The sequence below is a fragment of the Pseudophryne corroboree genome, chromosome 10 (assembly GCF_028390025.1).
Source record: "Pseudophryne corroboree isolate aPseCor3 chromosome 10, aPseCor3.hap2, whole genome shotgun sequence".
In the NCBI taxonomy this organism is placed as follows: Eukaryota; Metazoa; Chordata; class Amphibia; order Anura; family Myobatrachidae; genus Pseudophryne; species Pseudophryne corroboree.
Window position 1 is genome coordinate 81,842,546 of NC_086453.1, and position 24,964 is coordinate 81,867,509.

General features: G+C 46.9%; 1 protein-coding gene across 3 annotated transcripts in view; it reads left to right on the forward strand.

The window, feature by feature from the left end:
• LOC134966074 (cathepsin D-like) overlaps nt 1-24,964 on the forward strand; it is a 71,725-nt gene that overhangs the window by 11,801 nt on the left and 34,960 nt on the right. For 2 of the 3 annotated variants that reach the window (XM_063942540.1, XM_063942542.1), the window contains exons 2-4: nt 11,205-11,343; nt 13,011-13,134; nt 17,200-17,318. In XM_063942540.1, coding sequence (XP_063798610.1) covers nt 11,205-11,343; nt 13,011-13,134; nt 17,200-17,318 — 382 coding nt within the window. Of the gene's footprint in view, nt 1-8,525; nt 8,566-11,204; nt 11,344-13,010; nt 13,135-17,199; nt 17,319-24,964 lie in introns of those variants that run through there. The other variant, XM_063942541.1, reaches the window with a different exon arrangement.

A 24,964-nucleotide genomic window follows, 5' to 3' on the forward strand; every position in this document is an offset into this window, starting at 1 on the left:
AATTAAGAACCTAGCAATCTGGGGAACCATTTTGTAACAGGTTGCATCTATCCTTGTGTATCAATGCCTATTTCCCTATAGATTGTAAGCTTGCGAGCAGGGCCTTCCTACCTCTATGTCTGTCTGTCTTTGCCCAGTTTTGTTCTATAACTGTTGTTCCAATTGTAAAGCGCAACGGAATATGCTGCGCTATATAAGAAACTGCTAATAAAGAAATAAATAATAATAAATAAATTGAGCCGCCCCCGCCGCGTCACTGCTGACGTCAGCAACCCGGCAATATGCCGGGCTGCTGACTGCGGTATGCAAGGGGTCTTACCCGGGAATGTCCCTGCATGAGCCAGGGACCGTATTCCCGGGTAAGACCCCGGCATTTCTGGTGTGAAAAGGGTATAAGTGTAAAATTGAATAGCCTGGTTTTGCCATGTGAATGATTGCACTTTAAATATACGGGCTGACCCAGACAGAGTCCCACACAGCATGCAACTCGCTGTTTATTCAATTTCACCCTAAGTTAGAAGCAAAGCAAAATAAAAAATAAGTAAAATCTGGAACAAGCCATGTTTCGATGCAAGGGGTTCATAGACATACAGGGCTGGATGTAAAAGACGCCCTAGTTCAGCCAGCATCCCACACAGCCAGTGTCGGACTGGGGAATGAAGGGCCCACCGGGGGGATGCTGTTGTAGGAGCCCATACTTAAGGGCGTGGCCAGCCACCACAGAGGTTTGGCTAACCGTTACAGAGTACATGTTCTGTGCCCCTTGGTAAATATATAATAAACCATATTCTTATGAAGTATAATGTAACATATGTATAATGCATAATTCATGTGCACTAGGATAGAGTCTTGAACCTGATCCCTAGAGGAGGAGGAGGAACCACAGGTAGTGGGGCCTATCGGGGGGTTCCCCTGTACCCCTGTGGGCTAGTCAGTCTCTGCACAGAGCCGTCAAACTTGGACTTCATTACATCCCGGCCTTATTGTTTTAGCATGCAGGGTAAATACTGGCTGCTTTTGCATGTAACCCACAAATGCTGGGTAGTTTTATTTTTACACTGCAATTTAGATTTGAGTTTGGACATGCTCCTCTCATACCTAAAGCTCTCTGCACATGTTACATCTGCCCCACAAGCTGTACAATGGGCAGAAGAGATCTGAAGATAAATATGGAGGATTGAGAATGCGCTGCTGGATTAAGAATGTGCTGCATCCTTTATTTTGTTTTAAAGGGATATTTTAATTGTGAGTCTCACGGACACCAAAAAAAAAACATTTGAGATTGACATTTAGTAGTCACGCCCCTTGGTTGATACTTACATTTGGCTGCTATTACAGCCAGTAATCCTGGTGTTTACTCTGAACTCCTGGATAGAGCAAAGTTTGTCCATGTGTCCAATTTTCCTTGCAGTGTTTGTCAGGTTAGTCAGGGGCAGTAATGGATTAAGGTCAGGAATTAGACAGTAATTTCAAGGACATCTATTTTCTTCATTTTAAGCCACACCGCTTTCAGGGCCTAATTCAAGGTTGATTGCAAAACAACATTTTCCTCTAATGAGCAAAACCATATGCACTGCAGGGGAGGCAGATATAACATGTGCAGAGAGAGTTAGATTTGTGTGGGTTATATTGTTTCTGTGCAGGGTAAATAATGGCTGCTTTATTTTTACACTGCAATTTAGATTTCAGTTTGAACACACCCCACCCAAATCTAACTCTCTCTGCATGTTACATCTGACTCACCTGCAGTGCACATGGGCCCTCATTCCGAGTTGTTCGCTCGGTATTTTTCATCGCATCGCAGTGAAAATCCGCTTAGTACGCATGCGCAATGTTCGCACTGCGACTGCGCCAAGTAACTTTACTATGAAGAAAGTATTTTTACTCACGGCTTTTTCTTCGCTCCGGCGATCGTAATGTGATTGACAGGAAATGGGTGTTACTGGGCGGATACACGGCGTTTCAGGGGCGTGTGGCTGAAAACGCTACCGTTTCCGGAAAAAACGCAGGAGTGGCCGGGGAAACGGTGGGAGTGCCTGGGCGAACGCTGGGTGTGTTTGTGACGTCAACCAGGAACGACAAGCACTGAAATGATCGCACAGGCAGAGTAAGTCTGGAGCTACTCTGAAACTGCTAACTCGTTTGTAATCGCAATATTGCGCGTACGTCGGTCGCAATTTTAAGAAGCTAAGATTCACTCCCAGTAGGCGGCGGCTTAGCGTGTGTAACTCTGCTACATTCGCCTTGCGAGCGAACAACTCGGAATGAGGGCCATGGTTTTGCCCATTAGAGTAAAATGTTGTTTTGCAATCAACCTTGAAGTAGGCCCTCAGTGTATTATGGTGCATTGGGCTGTCAAACAACAAATTTCAAACGCAGAAAGTTCAGGAGTCTCCCGGATATTTCCAGGAAGTTAGGCAAGTGTGAAAAAGAGATTAAACTAAAAATAGGACATAGGGGGAGAGGTATCAAACCTTCCAAAGAGGACAAGTGGAGAAGTTGCAACACTTCAGCCTCTACCTATTATTTTACAGGATGTACTTGGTATCAAGATGCTGATTGGTTTTCGATGAACATCTTCTCCACTTCAGAATGTTTGGTGCATCTCCCCCACACTCAGAGCCGTAACTACACTTTAGGGTGCCCTGTGCCAGAGACAGAACTGCCGCCACCCTTCTCCCCCAATTTTTCCAATAGAGACATAAGGCGCATGCCTCGTGGAGAAGGGGTAATGATGACAAGATTGATCCCAGAGAAAGTCCATGCTGTGATGCCCCATAATACACATTTATAGACCACTGCAAGAAAATGGATTTGGACACAAATCCCCTTTATACTACATTCATGCACTTAACTTGAGAGCTCACTGTTATTCACTTACACAATACCCTTTATTAAATAACACATTCCAATGTACTGCCATGGTCAGGATTCAAACCTATAACCTGTTGAATTCTAATCAAACACCCTACTCATTCAGCTATTTGATCCTACATAAAACCTATGAACACTATATGAATCTACTGTTACTTTGTAAAAAAAAAAAAAAATTAGCATTGCAATTGAGCAGATCTATGTAGTGTGCAGTCACACATCCAATCCCTTGCAGCCGCACACTACACAGATCTGCTCAGCCAAAATGCTGAACATTTTTTCACAAAGTACAAGGTAGGCTTCAAATAGTTGGAATTCTCTAGCTTAGAATTATCTACCTTTCTATGCAAGGACAGATGGCTCAATGAATAAATTGTCTGACTGCAATGCCATAGTCAGTGGGCTCAAATCCCGGGTATGTCAGCATCCTGAAATGTAATAAAAGACAGTGTGACTGAATGTTGTGTAGGAATTAGCGACAGAACAGGTCAAGGTAGGAGACAGGGGCGGTCAGGAGATGCTGGGCTTCAAAAAGGGGGGAAGCAGCAGTAAGAGATAATTGACAAGTGCCGCCAACCGCACCCCCTACCCTGCATCGCTATGTGTCGTGCCCCCTCCGCACGTACCTAGTTATGGCCCTGCCCAAAGTAACAAATATATGTTTTCAAATTGACCTGATGGCTGAACTGGACACTGATTTGGGGGCAGATTGTCAGAGTTGGTCTGTGCTTGGCTGAGTACTCTCAGTTTTTTATGTCTGCACAGTGCAAAACAAATATATGGGCTGTTTGTCCTTTTACTTTCTGATGCAGCAAAATACAGTGTAGGTGCTTGTGATTTTGCAATAGTCTAATGGATGTGAAGTATTTGACAAATATCATTAAAGTACACAATACAATGCAGATTCTAAAGATGGTTGCTTAAACAGACTTCTGTGGTCAGCAAGACTGCAGACTCTTAAAGCATGAGGGCGTTACATAGTGTCATTGGATTAACAGCACAAATAGAGCCTTGTTTCTCGTATGGAACCGCCTACAGTACTGCAGACTTTGTGAAAGACACAACAATAGGCACACTTTGTTCTAGACTTTCATTCAATGTTTCTGTACTACAATATTAGGCAAACTAGTTAAATGTATTCATTTGTTAAAGAACAAACATGGTTTGCATATGCAGCCATTTATGTTTGTGTAAGAATGCAGTATAGTAATTCTATAAAATAAAAGGCAACTCTGTTCCTCAACTCTGTTATGTGCTCAAACTGAAAGTGAAACTGCAGGGAGATGTTACAGCCTCCTAACCTGCTGCTGGTAATATTAAGAATACTGATCTGACTGTTTCACACTTGCTGCATATAGAGAAAGGGGGCTAGGGAGAGAGAGTGGGGGTAGGGGCAGATAGGGACCAGGGGGTTTTGAGTGGGGGTAGGGGCAGATAGCGACTGAGGAGTGGAGAATGGGGTAGGGGCAGATGGGGACTGGGGGGTGAAGAGTGGGGGTAGGGGCAGATAGGGACTGGGGAGTGGAGAATGGGGTAGGGACAGATGGGGACTGGGGGAGAAAGAAAGAGGGCAGGAGGGTAGGGGCAGATAGGGACTGGGGAGAGAGGTGGGGTAGGAGCAGATAGGGCATGGTGGGGAAGAGGGTTTGGCTTAGATAGGGACTGGGGAGAGAGTGGAGTGGCAGGGGCAGATGGGGACAGTGGAGAGAGATGCAGATTTTTTTCAATATAGTCACCTCTGTGTGACACGGACACACACCCACACACTACCTATGTACACTGCACCCCACCACCATATACTGCCCCTATAGACACTGCACCCCCATTCTCTTCCTTATTCTCCACCCCCACCATATACTGCCCCCATATATACACACTGCACATCCTTACCCCACCATATAGTGCCCCCTATAATACAAGGCACCCCCTCCTCCATATAGTGCTTCTGCAATATACCACATACTCTGCACCCCTCCTTCATATACTATGCTGCAGGTTACTTGCCATACCAGGACTCAACAACAAGTAGCAGCAGTAACCAGGAAACGGATGCGGGAACCGCCAGATGGTCCCGCAGCGCTCAGAGCGGAGGTGAATCAGTCTGGCAGGAAGAGGTGAGACCTTGTGTCGGGGGAGCAGTGCGATGACCGGGAGGAGGAGCGGGACCGTGCTGGGGCTGCAGATTATGCGGGTGAGGAGGAGGCAGATAACTGGCATCTATATTTACAAAAGGTTAACGCTACACAATTTACCTCATCGCACATCCCTAACACACACTCAGCATGACAGAGCCCCAGCTCCCAGCAGTAGGATGTCCAGAAACCCGGCAGTTCCTGTGTGAGTAGCGACTGCCTTCCTAATATAATCCGGCCTTGGTGTCCATCAGTTTGACGGTCTTTTAACTAGTATTTACTAAATTGCCAACAGAAGTAAAAAAACAAATTGTATCCTAAAATCCAATAAGTTTTTTTAATGTCATCTGGTAGGAAAACAAAATCATAAAGTTGCTTATTATTACCTATCTACTTGGGAGCTGAAGAATTGGGTTAGTTTAGAGCAATAGTACTTCTCACTGCACTAGACAACACATTGGGCCACATCAGTCACAAGTGGAGTAAGAGAGAGTGGGCATTAATTTGACTGCAGTGGGCGGGCAGTGAAAGTATAGAAAGGGCAAGTTCTGGGCATGTCAAATTAAAACAAACATGGCCGTCGAGCTGCATCAGCTCTTACCACTATGACAAACCACTCCTTCCCGTATTACCTACCACTGTGCCAGCCTGTCTGCTCTCTCCCAGATTCAAAAGTCATCAACTATGAACAAAAATCTTGCACCATATGGGACAAAAAGGATAGGTGTATGAGGCCACATCTGTACCATACTTACCGACATTCTGGCTGTTCTCTGCGGGAGAGAGTAGCCAGGTTGGCTCAGCAGGCGGGCAGGGGAGGCTGTGACGTAAAGGAGGGGGTGGGCCGGAGGCGGAGCAAGGGCGGGTGGGGGGGTGTCACGGTGATGCCTCCTTTAAGCCACGCCCCCCGCTCTGTAATGCCGCGATCACCGGCATTACACTGCAGGGGGCGTGGCTATGATGACGCGATACAGCAAGAATCGCGTCATCGACTGCCCGGACCGCCCACTTTACACACTAAGTGGGCGGATGGGCAGGGGGGACCCCGCAAATCGGGAGACTTGCCTGCTCTTCCGGGGGGCCGGGAGGGTCACCCGATTTTCGGGAGCCTCCCGCCCATTTCGGGAGAGTAGGCAAGTATGACCTGTACCAAGTTGCTCTGTTAACTAATGTTATCAGGCAAATAATGATTGTACATTATACAAGGGGCATGATATTCCTCTCCTGTTCTAGTTCTTACTGATATTAAATGTATCCAGTGCTATTTATGCATAGGTGGTTTACAAATAAGAAGGTATAGAACAGGGATGGGGAACCCCTGGTATAGAACATACTGATAGTTGTGAAGAATGATGATGACATTGTTGTTGCAGATCTATTTCCTCCACAGTACACCCCCCACCTACATGAACAAGCTCTTCTCAGAATCTACTTCTTACATGTATGTGTGACATACAGGCTAAGAGTCTCACACTTCCTCTATTTGGTATAACCAGTCACTTCATGGATGCCCCAGGAGCCAGGGCCAGCAATGTAGGTCCATGGGCAAAGTAATGCACAGAGGTCCCTACCAATCCTCCAGCTGTTGGGGGGGGGGAATTGGTGGCAGCTGTGATGCCAGGGGGGTGCTATCAATGGCAGCGACTGTGATATCCAGGGGAAGGAGGTTGTGCTATCAATGTAGTAGTGCGCCTTACACATTATGCCCACACAATAGTAGTGCACCTTACACATTACACCCACACAGTAGTAGTTCCCCATACATATTACACCCACACAGTAGTGGTGCACCTTACACGTTACACCCACACAGTAATAGTTCCCCATACATATTACACCCACACAGTAGTAGTGCACCTTACACGTTACACCCACACAGTAATAGTTTCCCTTACATGTTACACCAAGATAGTTGTAGTGCTCCATTCATGTTATGCACATACAGTGGTAGTACCCCTTACACGTTATGCCCACACAGCAGTAGTACACCTTTTCCCATTACGCCCACACAGTAGTAGTGCTCCTTACACATTACACCCACACAGTAGTAGTGCTCCTTACACATTACACCCACACAGTAGTAGTGCTCCTTACACATTACACCCACACAGTAGTAATGCCTCTTACACGTTATGCCCACACAGTTGCAGTGCCCCTTACACATTATGCCCACACTGCTGTAGTGCCCCTTACACATGTTACAGCATGTTTAATATATTTGCCATCTGTTTTTACCATGTATTCCTCCTATAATTGTAACCTCCTGATAGCAAAGCAATCATTCACATCTACATGTTTCATTTCATTAGCTAATAACATTTTAATTTTTTATTTATTTTTGTACATCAATGTCTATCTATACACTGTACCATTATTATCTGCATATCTATAAAAGCCAAATACCACTGACTGAGTCACTGACTCACTGACTCATCATGAAATCTCGGGAACCATGAGGACTAGGGGGGTAATGCTGCATGATCGCTCGCTAGCGTTTTTTGCAGCGCTGCAATCGGATGAGAACTGCGCATGCGTATGCACCGCAATGCGCAGGCGCGTCACACGGGTACAAAGCGGAACGTTGCTGTGCAATGGGTTTTGTGAAGAATCCATTTGCACATCCGATCGCAAGAAGATTGACAGGGAGAAGGTGTTTGTGGGTGGCAACTGACCGTTTTCAGGGACTGGTTGGAAAAACGTCAATCCCGGCCCCGGACAGGCTGAAGTGATCGCAGCGGCTGAGTAAGTTCTGGGCAACTCAGAACCTGCACAAAGTTTTTTTGTACCGCTCGGCTGCACATGCGATTGCACACTTGCACAGCTAAAATACACTCCCCGGTGGGGGCGACTATGCGAACCCAGGACTGCAAAAATCAGTTAGTGAGCGATCAGGTCTGAATTAGGCCCTAGGAACTTGACATTTGGACAGTAGCTTTGTTTTGTGACGTAGGCACCCACTAAGAAGGGATTTTTGAAAAGTCCACTCCAAAGGGGTGAAAAGGGGTGAGATTAAAAAATTGTCAGCACACCTACAGTGGGGATGCCAGTGGTCATGTGACTGACACCGGAATCCCGACACCACTCAGAATCCAGGCTCCGGAACACCGACCGATGACATCCCAAAAGGTACTTATCGGGGATGGGGGGGCAGTTAGGGTTAGGATGCGGGGGAGGGGTTATAGTTTGGCACTAGAGGGGGGGGGGGTTAGCGTAGCCACCACACCCTGTGACTTAACCCACCCCGCTACCCCCACTATCTTAGTCCTGGCTGTCACCCCAGGTGGGTTACAGTAGGGGACAGGGGAGGGGTAAAATAATTAATCCAGCCCCTGTTGGCATGCCAGTGTAGGTCATGTGATGGCTGTACTGTAGAGTGCCAAGCCACAATGCACATACCACATTGCAAGGTACAGTATACAGTTCCCATATAACACCTTTTCATTGTTCAGAAACTCACAGTTTTTTTACATTTTGTTATATATTGTTTTACTATGTACCCTCTTCAAACAGATCTGAGTAAGCAGACCAGACTGCGAAACATGTTGCAGCCACAAAATTAGTGAGACTTTTTCCAATTTTGTTTTATTTTGCTTTTTTTATTGCCTGTTCCTAATATTTTATTGCCTGTTCCTAATATTTATATATATATATATATAGAACATGGAAGCAGCCCGGCACTCCGTTGTCCCCGGTGGGGTATCGCTCCGGTGCCCTCCTAGGGGTATGGCAACCCCAATATGTACAGCAAGGGGGAGGCGGCGGCACTCAGAGACTTTCACTTTCAGGTAATCAAAGCAAAAAGTGCATTTTATTTGTCAACGTTTCGAGGGACGAACCCCCTTCTTCAGGACACTGCAAACTAGTGACTGTGCAAAAAAACAACTTAACTTAAGTTGTTTTTTTGCACAGTCACTAGTTTGCAGTGTCCTGAAGAAGGGGGTTCGTCCCTCGAAACGTTGACAAATAAAATGCACTTTTTGCTTTGATTACCTGAAAGTGAAAGTCTCTGAGTGCCGCCGCCTCCCCCTTGCTGTATATATATATATATATATATATATATTATATATACATCATCTATATTATTTTTTTATGATTGTACAGTATATTATGCCATTATATATTTTTTGTCTATAAATTGTGAAGCAAATTTAATTTATTGTGTGTCCATTATAGGAGCTAATATAATTCCAGGATATATTCTAGGACTGAAATTATAGTACTAATATCTGTCTATCTATCTATCTATCTATCTATCTATCTATCTATCTATCTATCTATCTATCTATCTATCTATCTATCTATCTATCTATCTACCTATGTGAAATTCTGAATATTTGTTCTGCATAGGCTCCTACATAGGCTCCTACAAACTTGGTACACATAACCTTCATTATCCATCTTAAAATACTGGCAGGGTTTAAACTAAACAAATCCACCCCTTTTGGGGCCAGAGCCATATATCTGATATATATATATAAAAAAAAAAAATTGGTCTGTTTGTTTGTTTGTTTGTCCAGTTAGGCATTCAGTCCCCCCGGCACTGATTGGGACGAAACCAATGCGATTTGGTCCAGTTGGAGCTTGGACAGGTTTTAGGGGGGTTAGGGTCCCCAGATGCACCTCATGGCAGAATATGCCAGGCAGAACTTTGACCCAGGGAGCCTTCCACTGGATGGATTTGGAAGATAACTTCACAGAGTGGAAACATTGCATAACAGAAGACATACTAGGGGGTTGGGTTCGGTCGGTCCTCACGGCGGAATGCTCCAGGTAGAAATGTGACCATGGGGGGGGCTGTTCTGTTCCTGCCACTGGATGGATTTGGAAGATAACTTCACAGAGTGGAAACATTGCATAACAGAAGACATACTAGGGGGTTGGGTTCAGTCGGTCCTCAGGCGGAATGCTCCAGGTAGAAATGTGACCATGGGGGGGGGGGGGGGGGGCTGTTCTGCTCCTGCCACTGGATGGATTTGGAAGAAAGCTTCACAAAGTGGTAATATTGGATCCCAGAAGACATACAAGGGGGTTGGGATCCCTGTCAGACCTCCCGTTGGTGTACACTGGCTAGAAATAACCATAACGTAATGACCTGAAATAACTGACTGAAATAACCATAGATCAATTAACTAAATTAACTGACAGAAATGGAGGTTGGAAGGCAAAAAATGTTATGTACCCAAAAGCCTTGGAATAGCAACATTAATAACAGAAGGAAAACTTTAAACCCATCTTGCAATGGAAAAGTAATTATAAAACTGAACACAAACAAAATCTGGGAATCCGGGCTACTGACGACACCCCAAAAACGACACTGTAATAACCTATTACTACTGAAATTCAGTGGGGTTTTTGGGAAGCCCCTATTTTTTTCCTTAGCTACAAACTAAGGTAGATTCTTCCATTACAGTAGTCACCAGTCACTAACCTTTCTGTCTGAAATTGCAAAACACACATGGTTGTGTATTTAATATCACTGACTCTTTAAATGCAGTGTCTAGATTTGAAAAGTGATGCATAGAAAATTTACCCCAAAGGTTTCGGAGTGCGCCAAATCAGATCATCCTAACCTACCTATGACCATTGTCTTATAGACATGTGGCTTGTTGCTTTTGATGAGACAGAATGTGAGTCTGATGAGGGTACACTCAATACTGTAGCTTTCCATTCACCAGATGCATTAGGTATCCAGTGTCTATTATTTATAATGCAATCAATTTAGTAGCTGTGCTTTGGTTGTCTGATTCTCCTGCACATATCTGGCAAATGGTTATAAGGGTATAAAACCTTTTCTGGCATTTGTTTGAAACAACAGTTAGTAGCTTATTGGATGATTTGGGCAACTTCTCCACTTTATATCTCCCCAAGCTTGATACAGCTCCCTCTTTACATGTTCCGTGTAGGCAATGCATCAGACCCTGTATTCTGTAGGTGCCATCAATGAAAGAGGAAGCATGTCAGATATGAAAACACTGTTCCTGGGTTTAAATTCTAACATGACATGTTAAGGTGGCTAGCTGAGGTGTGAGAGAGGTTTTAAAATGTTAAAGAAATTAAACTAGTCCAGCTGGCGTGCAGTCGGCATTGATGTGCTCTTATAGGAAGGCGAATTGTCAGGAAGTGGTGGGCTGCACCCCCTTGTGATACAACTCAAATGGATGAAATAACTTGATACATATAAATTAATCTGTTTTTCAGGATTCCCTTGAAGAAGTTTAGATCCATCAGACATACACTGAGTGACCACATGACCACTGAGGAGCTAAAACGCAGGTTTGAGGATAATGAGGTCCCTCATCTGGCTGAAGTCCCTGAGAAACTCACCAACTACTTGGACGTAAGTGAGAAAGACCTAAAAAAGAAGAAAGGCCACCAAGTGGATGATATCATCTTCAAAATCAATTAAAATAAACTGTGTTCCACGCACTTTTAGATTATGTACTACAATTTTGAATAGCATTTACCATGGCTTTTGAGTTAAATTTTAAAATCTGAGAAGTTTCTTTCCTCACCCTACATATTGCCATCTTTGGAAGAATGGAAGAAGCAACCCCTGTGACACAACAGTTTAGTGATTGTCCACTTATTACATTCACTGTGTGTCTCCTCCCCCTACTTTGAGATGGCACAGTCCAGTTCCTAACCACCTGTCACAATGTGCAACCTCATTAAAGTATCCTATGGCAGGCATCATATGGAAGAAGCCTCGTAAGGTCCCAATGTAAGCAGCTTGTAATTCAATATGTACTTTTTTACATTTATTTGAGTATCTATTTTTCCAGTTGGGAGGTGATGGTCGATTACATATGGCTGCAAGCACAAAAATACAACATCATTCCTAATCACTGATAAAACACCTTCTATTGCTTTTATACAGATAAACTCTAGTGCTTAGGATTGTTCCAAGAAGTACTTGCCTACTTTCTTTGAATGTCCCAGTGCAGACTCCTGGGAGAGTAGTCCAAACTACCAGGTCCTGCCCATTTTCCCATGAAGATGTAGTGTATTGCATATTCATAGCCCCACCCACTGAGGGGAAAATAACATAATTTATCACCCACCTGGACCTCAGCTCACCAGAACGAAGTTGAAGAAAAACACATAGGGGAGATGTATCAAACCATTGGGAGACATGGTGTGGAGAAGTTGCCCATTGCAAATCAGCTTCTACTTATCACTTATTCTGCACAGTCTATAAAATGGAAATTTGCAGCTGATTGGTTGCTAAAGGCAACTTATCAAAACAAAGGTGTGATACTGTACAACTCCCCCCAAGTGTATGCCCAGGAATTCTAGCTCCCCCCAAGTGTGTACCCAGGAGTTTTATCTCCCCCCAAGTGTGTCCCCGGGAGTTCTAGCTCCCCTCCAAGTATGTGCCCAGGAGTTCTAGCTCCCCCCAAGTATGTGCCTAGGAGTTCTATCCCCCTTCATGTGTGTGACCAGGAGTTCTGTCTCCCCCCAAAGAGTGTGCCCAGGTGTTCTAGCTCCCCCCAAGTGTGTGCCCAGAAGTTCTAGCTCCCCCCAAATGTGTGCCAAGGAGTTCTATCTCCCTTCATGTGTATGACCAGGAGTTCTATCTCCCCCCAAGAGTGTGCAAGGTGTTCTAGCTCCCCCAAGTGTGTGCCCAGGAGTTCTAGCTCCCAAAACTGTTTTCACAGGAGGTCTAGCTCCCCCAAGTGTGTACCCATGAGTTCTAGCTCCCCCAAGTGTGTGCCCAGGAGTTCTATCTCTCTTCAAGTGTGTGCCAAGGAGTTCTATCTCCCCAAAGTGTGAGCCCAGGAGTTCTATCTCCCCCAAGTGTGTGCCCAGGAGTTCTATCTCCCCCAAGTGTGTGCCCAGGAGTTCTATCTCCCCCAAGTGTGTGCCCAGGAGTTCTATCTACCCCCAAGGGTGTGCCCAGGAATTCTATATTAATAAAATGCGAATGAGGACAATCAAAAAATAAAATAAGTAAAATAACTCCAGGCCGGATTCTTCTGACCATTGAATTCTTGTCCCTGGCAGGCCCAGTACTACGGTGAGATCGCGATTGGTACGCCTCAACAGAAATTTACCGTCATCTTTGACACTGGCTCCTCCAACCTCTGGGTGCCATCCATCCGCTGCTCATTCTTCGACATAGCATGCTGTGAGTAATCAAACACAAGTGTTATCCCCGCACCTACATGTCATGTTAAATATCCTAATTCTCTCTAAAGGAAACCACTCTGAGGGCTTTATTTCTTAATTATATAATCATATATTTACAGCGCTTCACTAGGGCCAGCAATTGTGATGAGAAACATATATTGTCTCTTAGGGCCAATTAAGCCTGATCTTGGTCTACCTTCAAATTAGTTGCCGTACAGAGAACACCAAATTTATTTATTTATTTATTTATTTTTGAGTCTGGCTTACATGGGGAATAGCTAATCAGTCAGAGCAACAGGGAACACTTCACAGAGTGAATACAGGCTTCAAGCAGGGATTCGGCCGTTGCATCTCTCCTCCTCTGATCTCTGGCTGTTTAGATAGATGTCTCAGATGCTATCCTGAGGTTCATTTAAATTCCATTTCAATGGTGCAGTCTCTGCACAAAATATATATATTGAAGGAACACAGGCTATCAAAGCACTTATGATCGTTTAGTACTCTGTTTTAAATCTCCCTTAGTAAGCTCTACGATAAAATGTCAGTCAAGAGGCAGTAAAGAAATGGCTTCCTTTAGGAGAAAATGACCGGCATTTCTAACCTCCAGTATCTATCCTGCCTGGAAAAATAATGTTCTCAAATATTCATGGCAAGCGACTGCTATGTTTTACAAATAAGGGAAGACTAACTACAGAAAATTGTGGCCTACTATTTCTTAGGAGTAAGACCGGCATTTCTGCCAAAGGCATCGGCTTAGCTTGAAAAAGCACATTCTGTAAACCAGAACAATTGGATCACTAACCACAGAATGTACCGTGGGAGATTTGCTCAACAGACCATTTTTGGGGGATTTGCAAATTGCAACACACCGATTGCCAGTGATTTTTGGACTCATATCGCAGAATTAATTTCCCATGGTTGGATGAAAACCCAAAGCACTGGTGGTGTGTGTTGGTTTGGTCATTCCTTCCAACTGTCCCAATTTTCGCAGGACAGTCCCTTTTTCTGGGCACTGTTCTGCTGTCTCACCCACAGGCTGCAGTGTTCTGCGTAGAGGAGGGGGAAGTAGTTGATAGGCTCCTGTCACTCATTGCTCTGCTAGCAGAGCAGCGGTGAATAGACACACAGCATCTATTCTAGGGAGACAGAGCTCTGGGCATGCCCCCACAGTGACGAAAGTGGGAGGCGTGGCTCGTGATTGCGGCATTCCCACTTTTGCAGTGAATATTACTTACATTCAGAGCTGGCCCTAACTAAAATGATGTCCTAGGCAAGATTTTGGCTGGTGCCCCTTAGCACCGCCCCTAGTTCCGCCTCTGACCCTGCACCCTTTTCCCAGCATCATCACCCCTTGCCCATAGCAGTCCTCATTTTGGTGTTCTGACCCCCTATATTTTAATAGGAACATTGCGCACATTCGGCGCACAACCCAAAAAGGAGTGTGTTCTTGCTGGGAAGGGGCATGGCCACACAACAGTACCCCCAATTCAAATTACACCACACAGTACTGCAACTTTATTCACATTTTATCATGCAATAGTCTCCCTTATTCACGTTACATCACACAGTAGTACCACTTTACCTTATATACGTTCTCCACACAGCAGTGCCCCTTATTCACATTACATAAATACTGAATTGCTCCTTATTCACATTACACCACACTGTATTGCTCTTTATTCACATTAGACCACACAGTAGTGCTCTTTTTATATGTTAAGCCTGTGGAGCACCTTATACACATAATGCCACACATTAGTAATGCATTTATACACATAATACCACACAGTAATGCCACGTACACATATGACACACATTATTAATGTCCTTATAAACATAATGCATGTTACACATTATGACAACCTTTATTAATGTCCTTATACACATAATGTCCCTTACACATATGCCGCACATTATTAATGCTTTTATACACATAATGACATACATAATGTCCCTTTCACATATGGTGCACATTATTAGTGCATTTATACACATAATTACACACATACTGTAGTGCCCCTTATACATTTGCCACACATTATTAATGCATTTATACACATGATACATATAATGCCCCTTACACATATGCTGAACACTATTGCACAACCAACCCACCTGCACACAGCACCCACATAGCTGCTAACACTGTGACCTCTGCCTCTGCTTTGATACAGTTGTGTCCTCATACATCTTGCCTCAATACGCCATGCAGCAGGAGATGCCTGGCGTGAGTCAGCTGGCAGCTTTGCTAATGCCGTGCACCTTTTTTTGATAAAAAAAATGCATCTTATTTGCATTACTATGTGGCTAGGATGCACAAACAGCTTCTGCTGATTAAAATGATATGCGGCATGCCTTTATTCTGTGTGCGATTGTGACTGTATCTGCATATGAAATGCTATGTTACGTGATTTCCAGGAATTCACTGTAACATAGCATTTCGTATACAGATATAGCCGCAGTCACACACACAATATAAGCATGCCGCATATCATTTTAATCTGCAGAAGCTGCTTGTGCACCATGGCATACCAAATGCCCTAAGCATTTGCCTAGTTTGCCTATGCCTAAGGCCGGCTCTACTTACATTAGTCCTGAGTTGACAAATCCTGGATGTTGGGAGGTATGATTTGGGAACTCCTAAATCTCCTGAGGGTTAGCCCAAGCTGTATGTGGTTTAGGACAGACTGCCTAGTGAAACGGGACATGTACAAAGGGATTTATGTTGGCATATTTAAACGTTTGGCTTTATCAAACCCATTACAGCAGTTTTCACCAAATCAAGGAATCTACTCCAGTTGCAATATTATGCTAAAAAAACTGCACAGGGGAGATTTATCAAAGCATGGAGAGAAATAAAGTGGAGAGAAACAAAGTGCCAACCAATCAGCTCCTAACTGTCATTTTTTATTTGGATTTGTACACAAATCCGATGGTTTACGTACAAATCTGATGGTTTGGGGTCTGCACATGTCTGCAGAATGGGTCCCGTGATGTTCCTTGTAGACCCCGCTTAGCCACAGCATGATTGACATGCTGCAATGTTTGGGGGGGGGGGGGGGTTTGACAGAGCGGGGGGCGTGTTGCCGTGTTTTGTAGGTGTGCTGGGCTCAGGGTCTGCATCTTTAGACACAAACTTCCAGGAACCGGCTGTCTGGTTCATATGGATGGTATTCAGTATACCAGTTGTGGGATCCCAACGCACAGTATACCGGTGCCGGAATCCCGACAACCGGCATACAGACACCTTTTCTCCCTCTTGGGGGTCCACGACCCCCCTGGAGGGAGAATAGATAGCGTGGTGCGCGTAGCGCGCCACCGTGCCCACAAGGGGCTCATTTGCGATTGCCCCACTGTCGGCAAGCCGGCGGTTGGGATCCCGGCGCCAGTATGCTGGCCACCGGGGACCCGGCCGCCGGCAACTCATACCACACCCGGTACAGATGACCAATCTAAGTATACTTTCAGGTTACGCAGGGCTGCTAGCACCGAGAGTCGCGACCGATGGTGGCGATAGTGATACGATGCTGCATCCTCAGCACTCATGCATGCGGGAAGCATCTGTTTCATACAGACGCCTCCTGCTGCATTTTATTGTCATTTGTACGGTATTGCACAGCCACTTCCCGCTTCCCTGCATCTGTGCTATACCTTACAAGTGAGAATCAGGCCCACAGCCTGTAAAATGACAGACTGATTGGTTGTTATGTTGTCTCTCTCCACTTCATCTCTCTTCAAGCTTTGATACATATACCCCACAAGCTGTAAATATTCACAATCCAAATGTTACATACTGAATATTTATTGTCTTGTCATCAGGTAGTTGGTAATAAAAAGACACCTACGGCTAAATGAAATAGCCTCCGATTTGGCGGAGGTGTGATAATTTTGTCCGAGTCTGCCCATTTTCTTAAAGCAGCAATCACTTACAACGCAAAATCAGGTTGGTTTTGCCTTGTAAATGATTGCTGCTTTAAGAAAACGGGAAGACTCGCACAAAAGTATCAAACCTCCGGAACTCGGAATTTAGCTGCTAATTACTTTTTCTCCTGATATATTGCAGGGTTTCACAAGAGATATAATTCGGGAGCATCCAGCACTTACAAAAAGAATGATACAGTGTTCGCAATTCACTATGGAACAGGGAGCCTCGAAGGATTCCTGAGCCAGGATACAGTCACTGTGAGTGCTGACGCTAGTTATTCCAAATGGATAGATGCACCGTAACAATCCCACTCCTCTTTCCTGCAGCTGTGATTCTCCACGACACCGCCAAGCTAAGTTTATGCAAAATAAAGGGGTCTGACCTAAAAATTAAAATTATGTCCGATCTAAAAATGATCAGAGTCAGCAGGTCACAGATTTCTAACATGTTTGATCGTCAGAGAAAGGGGGGATTGCTTATCGCGTATCAGACTGGTCATGGGGGAATCGGGGATTCGGCTAATTGATGTATTAGCCTCTTAAGTCTGGTAGTGATTGGGGGGGGAGCACTCAGGATATTTTTAATGATAGGTGATTTACCCTGCCGCCCATTCGTATCTCAATTTTTATTATAAAAACTTGGCCATATCTTTCTATCAAATAGAACATTTTGGGGCCGGTGACAATACGATTGCACATCACCACCCCGTCCTGGAGTGTCATGGGAGTATCAATGGTGTGTATCAAAGGCTCTGTGTGAGACGTGCCTATTGAGAAGGGAAGAATATATGTGATGGATCTCTTGCACCTAGCAGGGAATCTGGTCCGGTCCGGCTTTCACCAAATCCCAGGTGGGTATGGGGTCGAAGGAGACGAGACCGGCACCGCAGCAGAGCCGCCAAAATTAGATTCTAACTTCGCCCCCTCAACACGAAATCATTCTGGCACCCCTGCACATACTAACCCCCATAATTAGTTGAACAGATACTGGCATTAGCATAAGGTGGTAAATCTGTTATCCTCAGAGAATGTCATGATTGGGGGATATTTCAGTTTGAACTTACCCTGTGCAATGTGTCTAGAAATATTTCTGTAAGCCCATGCGTAAGGAGACCATGAGAAAATGTATGGCTGAGGTTCCGGATCCACACTTATCTTCTGTCAAGCAAAAACTTGCAATACTAAGAAACAGTTCTATGATTCTATGGCTAGAATTACTGAACCCCAAAATCTGGGTACACTATGTGGGCCATAGAGAGATTGTCCAAGTCCCGGTGAAGTTGGGGGCATGGCCTAATCATGGAGGTGTGGCCATGGGCCTAATTCAGACCTGATCATAGCCGTGCAAAATTTTGCACGGCTACGATCAGTAACTCAGACATGCGGGGGACGCCCAGCACAGGGATAGTCCGCCCCGCATGTCTGGCCCTACCCCCCCCCCCCCCACACACACACAGTGGCAATGCTTTTGTACTTGAAGAGTAGCTCCCTACCAGCGCAGGGAGCTACTCATCGTTGTGAAGGTCGCAGCGGCTGCATGTGATGTCACGCAGCTGCGCGGCCTGCCCCCACACGGTCCGGGCACTCCTGCATTGCCTGGACCGTGCCCCTAAAACGGCGGCCAAACACTGCCGGCACGCCCCCTCCCAACCAGCGAATGCCTCTGCCTGTCAATCAGGCAGAGGCGATCGCAGGGCTGAGACGGCCGTCGGCTGTCTGGCATGCGCAGGTGCACTGTTGCGCCGGTGCACGCGCAGTTCAGACCTGATCAGCTGCTGTGCGAAAATGCACAGCACCGATCAGGTCTGAATTAGGTCCCATGCCCCCTTTTTAGCAAAAATGCAAAAAAAAACCTACTATTTGTGCATCGCAGATCGTCTTGTAGAGGTGGGGAGGGGGTTCAGTGCAATCGCTAACCCCCCCTGCAGGTAGAGGAGAGTCCTGCACTCAGTGGCAGTAGCCTCCCTGGATCCACAGCAGCCCACCTTACAGCAGCGTGTGCTGGGTTAGGGATAGAGGCTGCAGTTGGACGACAGGTAAGAGGGGGGTGAGGGGGAGCGCGGACCCGGGCAGATGAAGCAAGATGAAGAAATCAGATGAAGCAAGCTGTGACCTGCAGAACATGTCATGTAGTTGAAAACATGGAAACTATCAACCGGCTTATACAAACTCAAAGTGTTTTGCGTTCTTTTGGAAAGATCCATTCCGTGGTTGGAAAATATTACCATAAAGTTAGACATTTACTATCCTTAAAAAGGACACATCCTCTTTCTGGTTCATCTGTGACCAAAGAACAACACTCCTGCTACTGAGAAAAATAGCCTTTGTTCACAGGGCCTAATTCAGACCTGACCGGTGCTGTGCGTTTTCACACAGCAGCCGATCTGGTCTGAACTGTGCATGCACCGGCTCCGCAGTGCGCCTACGCATGCCAGACGGCCGTCTCAGCCCTGCGGTCGCCTTTGCCTGATTGACAGGCACATGCGGTTGCTGGGCAGGAGGCAGGGCCGGAGCTTCCACTAGGCAGCTTTAGGCAGCTGCCTAGGGGCACCAGATCCTGAGGGGGCGACCGGCTACAGCTGCCTGAAAAAGGTAGCATGGTCCTACCTCACGGCCGCCGCAATCCTCCCGGCACTCCTATTTTACAGTAGTCGCAACTGGCGAGCTCCCATATTGCAGCCTCCAGCTCCGCCTCCACCCGGCACAGGCAGTAACTTTGACAGCTCCTGGAGTCCTGGCTGGGGGTGACATGTGGTGCTGCTCTTCATTCCAGACTCTTTCGCAGACTACTCAGTCCCAACTCTGCATCGCAGCCTGCAGGTAAGGTGGCTGCATAGTGCACTCTCTGCATTTGATAAGGAAAGAGGGGGGAGAGCAGCAGTCTGGGGGGCGGGGGCGGAGATGAGCAGCAGGCATGCACACAGTCTGGGGGGGATGAGCAGCAGCACACACATAGATGGTGGGGGAGATAGAACAGCAGACATTTAACAGAGGTGTGAGAGCAGCAGGCACCCACACATACTGGGGAGATAGGGAGAAGAGAGCAGCCATGCAACAGACTGGGGGTGGGGGAGACGAGCAGCATGTCTTTCACCTGGAAGGCAGGTTGGGGGAAGGGGCAGTTTTGCCTAGGGTACCGAGAAACCTTGCACCGGCCCTGGCAGGAGGGGCGCGGTCCGGGCAACGCAGGCGTGCCCGGACCGTGCGTGATGTCACACACAGCCGCTGCGACCCTCACAGCGATGAGTAGCTTCCTGCCAGCGTGCAGGAGCTGCACTGGTAGGGAGCTACTCTTCTGTGCAATGTTTTTGTACTTGTGCTGGGAGGGGGGGCAGACCCCCCCCCCCCCCCATGTCTGCGTCCCCCCACATGTCTGAGTATCTGATTGTAGCTTAGCACGGCTATGATCAGGTCTGAATTAGGCCCACAGTTTCTCTATTAGTATTAAATACAAAAGGTCATCCATACCATAGAGATGTTATTTCTGTTAATGCCATGCACGCAATCAAATTAATGACTATGGCCTAATTCAGCATGGAAAAAAATCGCACAACTACATCCTTGACATGCGGGGGGATGCCCAGCACAGGGCAAGTCCCCCCTGCATGCTGGGTCCTCCCCTTCCGCCGCTAACATGTGAGCGCTTGTATGATAAGGTTAGCCCCCTGCCTATGCAGCCTAGACATCTTTTGAGTCGTATCGGCTGCATGTGACGTCACACAGCCACTGCAGCTCGTCCCGCAAACCGTCCAGACACACCTGGATTGTCCAGACCGCACCTCCCCAAATGGTGAGTTGACGCCTACAAAACGCAGCATCGACGTCCTGTCACCGCCCCCCCACCAGGACTTAGACTATGGGCTTAATTCAGAGTTGATCGCATCAGCAAATTTGTTAGCAGTTGGGCAAAACCATGGGGGTCATTCCGAGTTGATCGCTCGCTAGCAACTTTTTGCTGTGCTGCGATCAGATAGTCGCCGCCTATGGGGTGTATTTCCCCCTATGTTCTGAAGAGAATGTAGTTTAAGACCTTGCACATGCACTGAAATTGCCTAATAGCGATTTCAACACATTTACGAGTGACACTGAATTGTGGCCTTAGTTAACACTATGGGCCTGATTGAGAGCCGCACACATGTAGCAGGGTATATCGACGGTCACCTGTCTGCGAGTCTATGCAGATGGCCTACAAACTCCTCCTCTTGTGTACATGCACAAGGCTGAATGTGCAAGGACTAAGACTCCCACTTTTAGCGCCTGTGCACCCTGTAATACTGATTGGTGCATATTTATATGCCACCATTGGTCGCACCATCAAAATTTGCACAAGCCCTGTGGCAAATGTGTCTCTCCATCTGACTATGGCCTCCGATGTTTGCAGCTGTGCACCTGTGAAAGCAGCCACTAGCATTGACACTCATATACGTGCACTGAAAGGAACATGTTCGCGTACAGTAGTAGCCACTTTACAGGAAGTTCTTAAGTTTTCCACCACTCTTCTTATTCCGTCTGACCCGATTGCATTAGCACCTTTGTGCATACTTACCTACTGTCCCGGATCCTGAGGGAGACACACGATTGTTGGGGTAGTCCTCTGCAGCCCCGGAAGAGTGGGCACCACCGCGCATCTCGCCCACTTCCTAGTGAAGTGGGCAGCCCCGGAAGAGTGGGCACCCCTCCCACATCCCTCCCACTTCCTAGTGAATCCCAGGGTCATCATGGAGGGGGCATCATTTTGGCCCCACCTCTATACAAATGTAAACCAATCGCTGCAATTTGTTTTGAGAGGGGGTGGGGCATAATGATTCGACTGGCTTGGTCCAATCCTTTCGCCACCCATCTGCATCTCCTCTCCAGGCTTCTCCTCCTAGAGAGGAAAAAAATCAAAGTAGACAAGTATGCGTTTGTACACAGGCCCGGCGTTACCCGCACAGCAAAGGGATGCAAAGCAGGTAGGCATCAGGCTAAAGAGGCTCTCTCCCTGCTCTGCATCCCTGTGCTGCACCTGTCCCCCCTGCTGCGGCCGGCTGCTGTGCCTGTCACACCGTTTGACAGGCAGCTGCGCCGGCAGCTTGAATCCTCCTCCTCCCCCCTGACAGCATCATTTTCAGTCAGTGTCCGTGTTCAGTCCGAAAAGAGGGCGGAGCTACACAGCACTGATGGGCAGAGCTACATGGGACCAGGCTGCAGGGGAGGACAGAGAAACTGCTAGAAAATCGGCCAGCCAGATGGTAACTTGAGGGAGAGTATAGTGAGAAAGTGTGTGTGTGTGTGTGTGTGTGTGTGTGTGTGTGTGTGTGTGTGTACATACCTCCCAACCGCCCCGATTTTCGTGGGCCAGTCCCGTTTTATGGGGACTGTCCTGTTGTGCCACCCGCGGGCCGCAGTGTAGGGTGGGTGTGGGGGCAGTTGGGATGCTCCTGTAGTCACTGCTCTGCTTAGCAGAGCAGAGAGAATAGATGCTGTGCGCATGCACACAGCGTCTATTCAGTGGAGACAGGGGGAGAGAGGGCATGCCAGCATCTCATAGAGGACTGGGCATGCCCCTTCAGTGATGAAAACAGGGGCGTGGCTCACGTTCGCAGGCCTGCCCATGAAGCCACGTCCCCTTTCCCATAGGACATGCCCCATTTTTCAGGCACGCACAGGTGTCTCGCTACCTCAGTCTAAAAAGTTGGGAGGTATGCTGTGTGTGTATCTATGTGTATGTATGTGTGTGTATCTGTATGTATGTGTGTGTGTGTATGCGTGTAGGGCCCGCACTACCATTAGGCAGCTTTAGGCGGCTGCCTAGGGGCACAAGTCCCTGGAGGGCGTCACTGAATTCATCTAGCAAAGACTGTACAGATCTTACAGCCCGATGAGTGGTTTGCACTTGTAAACTTGAAAATGAAAGTACTGTATATTGGCCCTCATTCCGAGTTGTTCGCTCGGTATTTTTCATCGCATCGCAGTGAAAATCCGCTTAGTACGCATGCGCAATGTTCGCACTGCGACTGCGCCAAGTAACTTTGCTATGTAGAAAGTATTTTTACTCACGGCTTTTTCATCGCTCCGGCGAACGTAATGTGATTGACAGGAAATGGGTGTTACTGGGCGGAAACACGGCGTTTCAGGGGCGTGTGGCAGAAAACGCTACCGTTTCCGGAAAAAACGCAGGAGTGGCCGGAGAAACGGTGGGAGTGCCTGGGCGAACGCTGGGTGTGTTTGTGACGTCAACCAGGAACGACAAGCACTGAAATGATCGCACAGGCAGAGTAAGTCTGGAGCTACTCTGAAACTGCTAAGTAGTTAGTAATCGCAATATTGCGAATACATCGGTCGCAATTTTAAGAAGCTAAGATTCACTCCCAGTAGGCGGCGGCTTAGCGTGTGTAACTCTGCTAAATTCGCCTTGCGACCGATCAACTCGGAATGAGGGCCATTGTGCACACAGTTACAAAATGTTGTGACTTTGATTACAATTAACTTTTTAACTTTAAAGGTCCTTGTGTGTTGTCCCTTTTCTGTATTATGATGCAATTCACTCCTGCCCACCTAGTGGCCACCTGCATCTCCCCTACGGGAGGTGGTGGGAAGGTTATGGGTTGCAGGTTATGGGGCGCTAGGCTGAAGCTTTGCCTGGGGTGCAGAGAGACCTTAACCGGCCGTGTGTGTGTGTGTGTGTGTGTGTGTGTGTGTGTGTGTGTGTGTGTGTGTCTGGGTGTATGTATGTGTGTGTATATAAGTGTGTGTATCTGTCTGTATCTGTGTATGTGTGTGTATGTATCTACACTATGGCCCTCATTCCGAGTTGATTGCACGTAGCAACTTTTAGCTGCTCGTGCGATCAATTTGACGCCGCCTATGGGGGAGTTTATTTTAGCATAGCAGGGCTGCGATCACTTGTGCAGCCTTGCTATGCTAAAAAAGTTTCCTGTAAAACAAGACCAGGGTCAGACTTATTTACCCTGAGCGACGGATCCAGAGATGAAGGTCCCGGAATTGATGTCAGACATCCGCCCTCCAAACGCCTGGACACGCCTGCGTTCGCCTCACCACGCCTGGAAAATGGTCAGTTGACGCCCCGGAATGCCTCCCGCCTGTCAGTCTTCTTGCAACTGCCGCTGCGGTCACTTTTTCCGCTGGTGGCGTCGCTGCCTGGTGACGACCGTCGCCGGGCAATGACACGCGTGCGCAATGCGTCCGCCGCGCATGCACAGTTCCGAGATGTTCGAACTGCTGCGACAAACTGCAGCATGCGAACGGGTCGGAATGACCCCCTATGTGTGTGTATCTGTGTGTGTATGTGTGTGTATGTGTGTGTATGTATGTGTGTGTGTGTATCTATCTATGTGTGTGTGTGGGAGGGGGGCATGTATTGTATAAATGGCACTTCTGTGGGCATTATATGTAACTGGCGCTACTACAGGGGCTATTATGTGTGTAATTGGCACTACCACAGGGGCTATTATATGTAACCAGCGCTAGTATAGGGGATTTTATGTGTGTAACTGGTGCTACCGCAGGGGCTATTATATGTAACTGGCTCTACCACAGGGGCTATTATATGTAACCGGCGCTACTACAGGGGGTATTATGTGTGTAACCAGCGCTACTACATGGGGCTAATATATGTATCCAACGCTACTACAGGGGCTATTATGTGTGCAACTGGCGCTACCATAGGGGCTATTATATGTAATCGGTGCTACCACAGGGGCTATTATGTGTGTAACCAGTGATACCACAGGGGCTATTATATGTAACCAGCGCTACTACAGGGGCTATTATGTGTGTAACTGGCGCTACCACAGGGGCTATTATATGTAACCAGCGCTACTACAGGGGCAATTATGTGTGTAACCAGCGCTACCACAGGGTCTATTATATGTAACCGGTACTACTACAGGGGGTATTATGTG